Genomic DNA, 12,161 nt, shown 5'->3' on the forward strand with positions numbered 1-12,161 from the left:
TGTCGGGTGTCTGTATGATATCCTTCGCGGCAGCCTCGTTGAAGAAAAAATCTTCGTCCAATACGAGGTGAGTAATCGCTGTCCTGATATCCAGAAGCTCTTTTTGGTTATAAGAGACGATGGCAGAAACATTATGTACAAAATAAATTACAAATAACGCGGAAAAACACACATAATAGTACAAATGGTTAGAGGGCTGTAAAACGGCAGCCATCTTCTCCAGCTGATGAATGTCACAGCAATGGGACTCAGGATCTCGTCACGGTATCTCTGTTCATTCAACTTGCCATCGATAAAATGCTATTTTATTCATTGTCCGTAGCTTATACCTGCCCGTACCATAACTCCACCGCCACCATGGGGCACCATGTTCAAAACAAATTCTCTAAAATGACGTTGGAGGGCCTTATGGTAGAGAAATCAACATTACATTCTCTGGCAACAGCTCTGGTGGACATTCCTGCAGTCAGCATGCCAATTGCATGATCCCTCAAAAGTTGAGACATCTGTGGCATTGTGTTGTGTGACAAAACTGCACATTTTAGAGTGGCCTTTTATTGTCCCCAGCACAAGGTGCACCTGTGTACTGATCATGCTGTTTAATCAGCTTCTTGATATGCCATTATCTTGCATTATCTTGGCAAAGGAGAAATGCTCACTAACAGGGATGTAAACACATTTGTGCACAAAACTAGAGAGAAATACACTTTCTGTGTGTATGGAACATTTCTTGGATCTTTTATTTCAGCTCATGAAACATGGGACCAACACTTTACATGTTGCGTTGATATTGTTGTTCAGTGTATGTTTGTGTAGCATATGACTAATCAACCAATCAATGTACGGTACATGCAAAAACACAGGTATTGAAACAAATAATTCTGATAATCAACCTACAATAGAGCATCTTGGGAAATATGAGAATAATGGGCGTGGTTTTGAGCAAACATACATTTGTCATTTTGCTCAACAAGCTTGTTCAAATTCAGCTCACTTTGAACAAAGTTGTTGAGTGAACAAACTTTCGCACTTTAGCTCAATTTTTTGTCCTTCTGAAGTCCACACAACTCACAACTCACAGAATAAGGCTGATTAAGCAATGGTTAAGTGGGCTTTTTTTACAGTGAAGGCAAACATGAATTTGTACTTTGACTCAACTAGTTTTTATACATTCAGCTCACTGTGAGCAAAGTTTGTTGAATAAACAAACATTCACACATTAGCTACATTTCTTGTCTTTACGCTAACGCTGATAAAGCAATTGATTAAGTTGGATTTTTTACAGTGTATTTGTATTTTGCCAAGGCAGCAGCTACTCTTCCTGGGGTCCAGCAAAATTAAGGCAGTTCATACAATGTTAAAAACATTGCAATATATTCACAGATTTCACAACACACTGTGTGCCCTCAGGCCCCTACTCCACCACTACCACATATCTACAGTACAAAATCCATGAGTACGTGTGTGTATAGTGCGTATGTTATCGTGTGTGTGTATGCATGTGTCTGTGCCTATGTTTGTGTTACTTCACAGTCCCGCTGTTCCAAAAGGTGTTTTTTTATCTGATATTTTAATCTAATTTGACTACTTACATAATTTACTTGATGTGGAATAGAGTTCCATGTAGTCATGGCTCTATGTAGTACTGTGCGCCTCCCATAGTCTGTTCTGGACTTGGGTAATGTGAAGAGATCTCTGGTGGCATGTCTTGTGGGGTATGCATGGGTGTCCCAGTAGTTCAAACAGACAGCTCGGTGCATTCAACATGTCCATACCTCTCATAAATACAAGTAATGATGAAGTCAATCTCTCCTCCACTTTGAGCCAGGAGAGATTGACATGCATAATATTAATATTAACTCTCTGTGTACATCCAAGGGCCAGCCGTGCTGCCCTGTTCTGAGCCAATTGCAATTTTCCAAAGTCCTTTTTTGTGGCACCTGACCACACGTCCAGGTGTGACAAAACTAGGACCTGTAGGACCTGCCTTGTTGATAGTGCTGTTAAGAAGGTAGAGAAACGCTTTATTATGGATAGACTTCTCCCCATTTTAGCTACGGTTCTATCAATATGTTTTGACCATGACAGTTTACAATCCAGGGTTACTCCAAGCAGTTTAGTCACCTCAGCTTGCTCAATTTCCACATTATTTATTACAAGATTTAGTTGAGGTTTAGGATTTAGTGAATGATTTGTCCCAAATGCAATGCTTTTAGTTTCATAAATATTTAGGACTAACTTATTCCTTGCCACCCACTCTGAAATTAACTGCAACTCTTTATTAAGTGTTGCAGTCATTTCAGTCGCTGTAGTAGCTGACATGTATAGTATTGAGTCATCCGCATACATAGACACTCTGGCTTTACTCAAAGCCAGTGGCATGTCATTAGTAAAGATTGAAAAAAAGTAATGGGCCTAGACAGCTGCCCTGGGGAATTCCTGATTCTACCTGGATTATGTTGGAGAGGCTTCCATTAAAGAACACCCTCTGTGTAAGAGTAAGTGACCTAAAGTGTATGATTGTGTGTGTTTCTAGGGGGATCGAGGGGAGATGGGCCTGCCTGGACCTCCTGGAGAAAAGGGATCAACGGTAAGATAGAGATATGATGCTTGTGAGGAGCCAGATCATTTTGAGAGTCCAAGTGAGGGGGTACGAGGAGTGTGGCCCTCATAAAAGTGAAGTTGAAAGTCAATCCTCTAAGATTAAGATGTTTATATAAATCCCATGGGAATAGATTGTCCTATTGAGACCATACATGTACGTACGCACACACACACACACGCACACACACACACTCACACACACACACACACACACACACACACACACACACACACACACACACACACACACACACACACACACACACACACACACACACACACACACACACACACAATGTGTGTAAATGTCTAGCTGACACAGTAACCTGGCCAGTTCAGAACTGCCATTATTGATGATCTCACATGAGTCGATCTCACATAACCATGTTACACACACAAACACACTGTAACAGAAAACTGTAATTTATACGGATATTTGGGGTATTATCAACAGTAAAATACTCTGAAACGTTTTACTGTAGCATACTGTAAATGAATGTGCATCGTGGGAAAATGTTGTGGTTGGGGAAAGAATTTGCTGTATTTCGAATGGTACTGTAATTCCACCCCATAGAATACAGTACCGTACCATATCTTTGGAACACTAAAAACCTTTTGACCAATAGTGAATGCAACATATTTTTAGGCGTGCCTTGTAAGAGACTATATCTGTTGCACCCGTGAGTGAGAATGCTGTATGAATTTATCTCCTATGTGGTTATAATGCCCCATCAATTTAAAATGTATAGGGGACAGATTGGACTGGCAGCAAGTCTTAAACATTAAATGGTTGAGCATTTTGCCATGTCCTTTTGGTCTGTTTTGCCCTGAAGTCACTGCCTTGTTTGGAAGCTTTTGTTAAGGCATCTAGAAGTGGAAGTGACCTAAAACACCAAATATTCATTAATATGCTGTAATGTGTAAACGCTTAGCAGCTAACCTGCTCACACAAATCCCTTGTAATTACAGTAAAATACCGTGAAATACAAACCCCTCCCCTCAATGAATCTAATCCATTCTGTTTACGGTAGCATTTATTTTCTTATAGTATAATACAGTCAGTTTTACGGTATTGTAGTGTGTGTGTCATTACAAAGTACTTGCTTTGATGCCATATTTATATTACAGTAGACGTACTGAAATCAGAGTATACACACTGTAACCTTGTACCAGGCTCAATTGCTACTGCATAGAGCCTGGTAACATTGTGCTTCAAAGTGGAACTTACATTTACATTTACATTTAAGTCATTTAGCAGACGCTCTTATCCAGAGCGACTTACAGTTAGTGAGTGCATACATTCTTTTTTATACAATTTGAAAGGGGTGTGGTTAAAATTGAGGGAGCGAGCCTGCTACAGTTGTATTAGATGGGTATTTGAAAAATGGCGAAAATCGGCAATCAAAATAAATGCTCTATCACATTGACCATAGTTTTTTGGGGAAGCACAATTGATTCGGAGTTCGGGCATATTACGTTTAAATGTGAAAACTATTTGTAAGATGTGTACTTTCAGATTTTCCAAATGTCCTTGTTTAAATCACTTGCGATGCTCGTGCTTTGAAGTCCACAATGTAGGGGGGAGGTTCTAAGGGTTATGCTAGATGGTGATAGACTGAGAGGTCAGCCAATTAAAACCAGCGGTTGTTTCGTCCACTCCTGGCGTAGGCTTTCAGTCAAGTTCCATTCTGAGGCGCTGTGAGACCAAACGGTTCAACAGAGAGAGAGCCGGTTGGTGGACAACATTACACAGCATGTGGGATTTGGTGTGTACCTTACAAACAGCCCAAAAAATCCATCCCCTCCTGTATGTAGGTGGCAGAGTAGAGGCTCAACCTAATCTAAAAACAACACAGCTGACAAGGACCACTGCTCTCCTCCTCAGGAGCAGAAAAGGAAAAGGAACATTTATTTGAAATGTTTAAGTCATCGTAGATATTCTACATGGCCAAAAGTATGTGGACACCCCTTCAAATTAGTGAATTTGGCTATATAAAATCGAGCACACAGCCATGCAATCTCCATACACAAACATTGGCAGTAGAATAGTCCGTACTGAAGAGCTCAGTGACTTTCAAAGTGGCACCGTCATAGGATGCGACCTTTCCAACAAGTCAGTTCGTCAAATTTCTGCCCTGCTGGAGCTGCCCCGGTCAACTGTAAGTGCTGTTATTGTGAATTGGCAGGCCACACAAGTTCACAGAACGGGACCACTGAGTGCTGAAGCGCGTCTGTCCTTGGTTGCAACACTCACTACCGAGTTCCAAACTGCCTCTGGAAGCAACGTCAGCACAAGAACTGTTCGTCGGGAGCTTCATAAAATGGGTTTCCATAACCGAGCAGCTGCACACAAGCCTAAGATCACCATGCGCAATGCCAAGCGTCGGCTGGAGTGATGTAAAGCTCGCCGCCATTGGACTCTGGAGCAGTGGAAACGTGTTCTCTGGAGTGATTAATCACGCATCACCATCTGGCAGTCCGACGGACGAATCTGGGTTTGGCGAATGCCAGGAGAACACTACCTGCCCCAATGCATAGTGCCAACTGTAAAGTTTGGTGGAGGAGGAATAATGGTCTGGGGCTGTTTTTCATGGTTCGGGCTAGGCCCCTTAGTCCAGTGAAGGGAAACCTTAATGCTACAGCATACAATGACATTCTAGATTATTATATGCTTCCAACTTTGTGGAAACAGTTTGGGGATGGCCCTTTCCTGTTTCATGACAATGCCCCCGTGCACAAAGTGAAGTCCATACAGAAATGGTTTGTCAAGATCAAAGAACTTGACTGGCCTGCACAGAGCCCTGACCTCAACCCCATTGCAAACCTTTGGGATTAATTGGAACGCCGACTGCGAGCCAGGCCTAATCGCCCAACATCAGTGCCGACCTCACTAATGCTCTTGTGGCTGAATGCAAGCAAGTCCCTGCAGCAACTCCATGCCCATGATTTTGTAATGAGATGTTCGACGAGCAGGCGTCCACATACCTTTGGTCATGTAGTGTCAGAGCGACTGCTAAATGACTAAAATGTGGATACAATTTAAGACACTTATTAACATTTTGTTTGGTCTTCTTTCACTTTTTACAACTTTATTTCATTCCCATACCTGTTTCAGACATGCTTGAAAGGTTTCAAGACAGGAAAGACAGACAGACGGTTTAAAGTCCTTTCCTACATACTGTATCCCTGTCAGTCCTTAAAGAGAGAGTCCTTACAAGGTTATGATGGTTCATGGGAAGTGAAATTGTGCCTGACTTTATATGGTATGATATAATGTATGACCGGTCTGAGTGGATAATATGAATGGAAGTCAGCCATCATTCATGTTGAAACAGTTTCCTGGTTACCTGCTGATTTGTGGCCAAAGGGAATCCTCTGGGGCCTGAGAGAAGAGGTCTGACTCACTCATGAGTATGAGGACTCTCTGTCAGCTGCACTAAAGCCTCTCTGCGTCTCTCTCTCTCTCTCATTTATTTGTCACATGCGCCAAATACAACAGTTTTACTATCTTTCTGATCTTATTCTGATAGCTCGTATTAAGAATGGGTGATATGTTATACTGTAACTACAGTGTTACAGTCTGCTATTGTTCTTAAACAGCAGTGTCCAATAATAATAATATGCCATTTAGCAGACGCTTTTATCCAAAGCGACTTACAGTCATGTGCGCATACATTTTTACGTATGGGTGGTCCCGGGGATCGAACCCACTACCCTGGCGTTACAAGCGCCATGCTCTACCAATTGAGCTACAGAGGACCACACCTCTGCTGTCATCATGTTGTTGAGTAGGTTATTAATCACTCACTGTGTCGTTGCTCTCTATACAGGGTCACCCAGGGACACTAGGTGAAAGTGGGCCATCTGGTGAACCTGGAAGAACAGTAAGTCACCATTCATTCACTCACTCACTCACTCACTCACTCACTCACTCACTCACTCACTCACTCACTCACTCACTCACTGACTCACTCACTCACTCACTCACTCACTCACTCAATATATTGAATTAGCTATGGCTTACTTCACATAATGTTAGCTCTAGGCTAAGTTTTGCAGGGATGGGCTGTGTCATGAGATCTAATGTTAAACATTTATGTTTGATCCATTATGATCACAAATATAATAGAATAGAATATGACATTACCTTATGTCTTTAATGACATTTGACCCTGTTTGTTACAGTAGCTACTACCTAGCAAGAGCTGTAACATGCTACAGCAACTCTACAGCAAGTCTACAACCTGTGTTGTTGAAGGGTTCTGAGGCTTATAGGACTTGGCTTCCCGCTGCTGGATTTCCCTCCTGTCAGTCAAAACTCCAACACCTCCAACCAATTAGACGTACCCCCGACCCTGTGATGTGTTTTGCCCTGGCCTTGTGCTGCCTCGCTGGGCTCATACAGTGCAGGGGTCCAGGGGCGATCTCTGGAGGAGGCGGGGAGCCGCAGAGGCACTTAAACAAACATAAACACAGGGCCTCAGAGGAGCAAGATTCCTGAGCCAGCTCTTTAATTGGGCCTACTGACATCTAACAACAAACCCCCGAGTGTGTTCCTGAGGTCAGACTGCACCCCCAGGGTGGGCAAAAAGGGGCTCTGCGGTTATTCTTAACCTTTGTTTTATCTCTACCTCTCTCTTTCTCTCCCTCCTCCCTTCCTTTTGTTTTACAGGGCCCTTCTGGATCTCGTGGGCCAATTGGTACCAGAGGACCCAAAGGCAGACGGGTAAGAGATGGAATATTTCCTCACTTATGTTTCACACTCTTGCCCTTTTAGTGACTGTTTAGAGAAGTAGCTACAGATGCAGGATCTTAATTTGATCACCCTGTTGCAGGATAACTTTCCTGCAATGCAAGACATTTTAAATGTATAGTATATTTAAGGTTTAAAAAAGCTTCTGAATTTTGTAATTTCCACTTAGAAATTTCAGTCTTCATTTCCCTTATGAAAAATGTATCATATCAACCCCTACAAAAATGTCCATTAATTATAACCCACATAATAATTCACATTTCCTGTTGCTGCAGGATTGTTTTCCTGCTGTAGCAAACTGTCTCAAATTAAGATACTACGTCTGTACAGTATGTGTGAGTGTTTAAGTGAGAGAAAGCTTACAGTGTGTGAGGTGCAACTCTTCAGCCTTTGGAGTAGGTGAGATGCTTACAGTTTGTCTGGTCTAGTCAGTCCATCTCAATTCACAACCCTGTGCGTATGTGAGCGTGTGTGCTTACATGCATTTGTGCAAGTTAATGCACATGTGTGTATGGATTTACACTACCGGTCAAAAGATTTAGAACACATACTCATTCAAGGGATTTTCTTTATTTTACTACATAATTCCATATGTCTTATTTCATAGTTTTGATGTCTTCACTATTATTCTACAATGTAGAAAATAGTAAAAATAAAGAAAAACCCTTGAAAACTTTTGACCGGTAGTGTATCTTCACAGATTCTGTACTAAACATGGGCTGGTGCCCGTGTGTGTGTGTGTGTGTGTGTGGTGCTGAAGTCTTTATCGACATGTTGAGCTGGAGGAAAACATTTAGCTGTGTAATGAAGTGATATGGAACTGCTTCTACAGTGATGTCATCCGTGTCATGCGTGTTTATTGGAAATAAGTGCCTACTTAACACGTTCTCGGGGTCAGAGGGACTGAGAATCAATCAAATCAATTTATTTATGAAGCCCTTTTTACATCAGCAGATGTCACAAAGTGCTATACAGAAACCCAGCATAAAACCCCAAACAGCAAGCAATGCAGATGTAGAATCACAGTGGCTAGGAAAAACTCCCTAGAAAGGCAGGAACTTAGGAAGAAACGAAGAGAGGAACCAGGCTCTGAGGGGTGGAGATTATAAGAGTACATGGCCATTAAGGCCAGATTGTTCTTCAAGATGTTCAAACTATCATAGATGACCAGCAGGGTCAAATAATAATCACAGTGGTTGTAGAGGGTGCAACAGGTCACCACCTCAGGAGTAAATGTCAGTTGGCTTTTCATAGCCAAGCATTCAGAGGTCGAGACAGCAGGAGAGAGAGAGAGAGAGAGAGAGCGAGAGAGAGCGAGAGAGAGAGAGAGAGAGAGAGAGAGAGAGAGAGAGAGAGAGAGAGAGAGAGAGAGAGAGAGAGAGAGAGAGAGAGAGAGAGAGAGAGAGAGAGAGAGAGAGAGAGAGAGAGAGAGAGAGAGAGAGAGAGAGAGAGAGAGAGAATCACAGTGCTATAACAGCCTCCACTCTCCTGGGAAGGCTTTCCACTAGATGTTGGAACATTGCTGCAGGGACTTGCTTGCATTCAGCCACAAGAGCATTAGTGAGGTCGGGCACTGATGTTGGGCGATTAGGCCTGGCTCGCAGTCGGCATTCCAATTCATCCCAAAGGTGTTCGATGGGGTTGAGGTCAGGGCTCTGTGCAGGCCAGTCAAGTTCTTCCACACAGATCTCGACAAACCATTTCTGTATGGATCTCGGTTTGTGAGTGGGGGCATTGTCATGCTGAAACAGGAAAGGGCCTTCCCCAAACTGTTGCCACAAAGTTGGAAGCACAGAATAGTCTACAATGTCAATTACATTTGACATTTTAGTCATTTAGCAGACGCTCTTATCCAGAGCGACTTACAGTTAGCGAGTGCACATTTTTTTTCAAATTCAATGCAAGCAATCCTTATCACACCTAGTGCCACGGCCAGTTCGCCACTGAGTGTGTTATTGACGAAACGTGTTTTATTAGCCTGAGTTATACTCTACACTGCCATTCATTTTTCACATCATGAATTTTACAAAAATTCTAATTGTGTGATTAGAGTAGGCTTACCTTCTTGGCCTGACGTTTTTGATAGCCGTGACACGGAGGCCCGGCTGAATTCCCCAGGGAAGCTGTCTAGGCCCATTTACTTTTTTCAATCTTTACTAATGACATGCCACTGGCTTTGAGTAAAGCCAGAGTGTCTATGTATGCGGTAACTCAACACTATACATGTCAGCTACTACAGCGACTGAAATGACTGCAACACTTAACAATGAGTTGCAATTAGTTTCAGAAGGGGTGGCAAGGAATAAGTTAGTTCTAAATATTTCTAAAACTAAAAGCATTGTATTTGGGACAAATCATTCACTAAACCCAAAACCTGAACTAAATCTTGTAATAAATAATGTGGAAATTGAGCAAGTTTAGGTGACTAAACTGCTTGGAGTAACCCTGGAACTCTATTCCACAACAAGTAACTGATGCAAGTAGTAAAATTAGATTTAAAAAACAGATAGAAAAACACCTTATGCAACAGCAGGAACTGTGAAGCAACACAAACATAGGCACAGACAAATGCATACACACAAACGATAACATACTATACACAAACGTACACATGGATTTTTGTATTGTAGATATGTGGTAGTGGTGGAGTAGGGGCCTGAGGGCACATAGTGTGTTGTGTATTCTGTGAATGTATTGTAATGTTTTATAAATTGTATGAACTGCCTTAATTTTGCTGGACCCCAGGAATGGGGATCCATAATGAATACAAATACAAATAGCCTGGAGCCTCAAATGGAGGACTCTAACAAACGTTTCAATGCTGCAGGAGCTGTGTTCATTTTGCTTTATTCCAGGACAATGTGGACCGCACGGACTTTCAATGTAGCAAAGCAACTGTTTGCTTGCAGAGGACTACAGGGGCGAAGTGGCTACTCTTAGCAAACAAGTAGCGAACCTTCACAAGCTACTGGGGAATCCACGTCCGCCTACTTTCTCTTTTTTTTCTACTCCAGTAGCTGGACGCCGCTCTGGCCTGGTGGAAGTGTTGCTGCTGTGTCGGCTCTCCACAGCTGGCACTCTGCAGGGATCTCTCCCGAAGGGTTCTCCCCCTTCCTTGAAGAATAGAGCTAGTAGGATGCTGGATGTAGAGGTTCCGGCACCTTCTTCTCTGGGGGCTTCCGATTCGAGATCGGATCCGGAGCACAGGACGTTGGTGGCACCATGATTGGGGAGGACAGGCTTGTGGTAATGGCTGGAGCGGAATCAGTGGAATGGTATCAAATACACCAAACACATGGTTTCCATGTGTTTGGTGCCATTCCATTTGCTCCATTGCAGCCATTATAATGAGCCATCCTCCCCTCAGCAGCCTCCACTGATCCGGAGTTACCTACCTGCGCCTTCGTCCTCTGTTCTGTCTCCCTCTCTGGTGGCTTCTACCTCGGGGTCAGCTCCTCAGAGCTCCCACCCTCATCAGACCGTGAGGCTGTCTGAGACTCCCGTTCATCATCCACGCTGGACACTACAGCTGGCTCGGGTCCATCGGGCCCTACCACCCTTCGGTCCTCGAGGGGTTTGCGAAACCTTTTTCCACACCAGTACACCACCGCCACCAGCCTGTACCGTTGACAACAAGCAGGATGGGTCCATGGACTCATGCTACTTATACCAAATCCTAACTCTGCCATCAACATCACGCAACAGGAACCGGGATTCGTAGGACCAGGCAATGTTTTTCCACTCCTCAATTGTCCAGTGTTGGTAATCGTGTGCCCACTGGAGCCACCTATTTACCTTATAACCTATGAGAATGGCACAATAATGCACATTCCTCATGGTTGCTGTTCTATCTATGGGCTCACCCAAGCAATTGTCACCGTTCTCTATCTCAACCAATGGACGTCATCTCATGATCTGGAACCATCACATCATCTGGCTCCGAGGATCTTCCCTTGGTGATGAGGCCATTCCCCAAACTAGTAAATTATATAAGTCATGGATGGCAGGAAGCTTGGCTCCATTGATGTACTGGGCTGTACGCACTACCTTCTGTAGCGCCTTACGGTGGGATGCCAAGCAGTTGCCATACTAGGCGTTGATGGAACCGGTCAGGATGCTCTCGATGGTGCAGCTGTAGAACTTTTTGAGGATCTGGGGATCCATGCCAAATCTTTTCAGTCTCCTGAGAGGGAAAAGGCGTTGTTGTGCCCTCTTCACGACTTTCTTGGTGTGTTTGGACCATGATAGTTTGTTGGTGATGTGGACACCAAGGAACTTGAAACTCTCGACCCGCTCCACTACAGCCCCGTCGATGTGAATGGGGGCGTGTTCTGCCCTCCTTTCCCTGTAGTCCACGATTATCTCCTTTGTCTTGCTCACGTTGAGGGAGTGGTTGTTGTCCTGGCACCACACTGCCAGGTCTCTGACCTCCTCCCTATAGGCTGTCTCATCGTTGTCAGTGATCAGGCCTACCACCGTTGTATCGTCAGCAAACTTAATGATGATGTTGGAGTCATGCTTGGCCACGCAGTCGTGGGTGAACAGGGAGTACAGGAGGGGATTAAGCACGCACTCCTGAGGGGCCCCCGTGTTGAGGATCAGCGTAGTAGATGTGTTGTTGCCTACCCTTACCACCTGGGGGCGGCCCGTCAGGAAGTCCAGGATCCAGTCGCAGAGGGAGGAGTTTAGTCCCAGGGTCCTTAGCTTAGTAATGAGCTTTGTGGGCACTATGGTGTTGAGCGCTGAGCTGTAGTCAATGAACAGCATTCTTACATACAGTGGGGAGAACAAGTATTTGATACAC

At 43.8% G+C, this 12,161-nt stretch overlaps 1 protein-coding gene across 1 annotated transcript in view; it reads left to right on the plus strand.

The window, feature by feature from the left end:
• The window catches only part of col27a1a (collagen, type XXVII, alpha 1a), a gene marked incomplete at both ends in the record, with an annotated part of 366,083 nt that overhangs the window by 193,349 nt on the left and 160,573 nt on the right, over positions 1 to 12,161 (plus strand). Inside the window, 3 exons of the mRNA XM_084160593.1 lie at positions 2,537 to 2,590; positions 6,435 to 6,488; positions 7,277 to 7,330. Of these exons, the coding sequence (XP_084016719.1) occupies positions 2,537 to 2,590; positions 6,435 to 6,488; positions 7,277 to 7,330 (162 nt within the window). The remainder of the gene's footprint in view (positions 1 to 2,536; positions 2,591 to 6,434; positions 6,489 to 7,276; positions 7,331 to 12,161) is intronic.

This window comes from Coregonus lavaretus (genome assembly GCF_964263955.1).
Source record: "Coregonus lavaretus genome assembly, chromosome: 4".
Lineage (NCBI taxonomy): Eukaryota > Metazoa > Chordata > Actinopteri > Salmoniformes > Salmonidae > Coregonus > Coregonus lavaretus.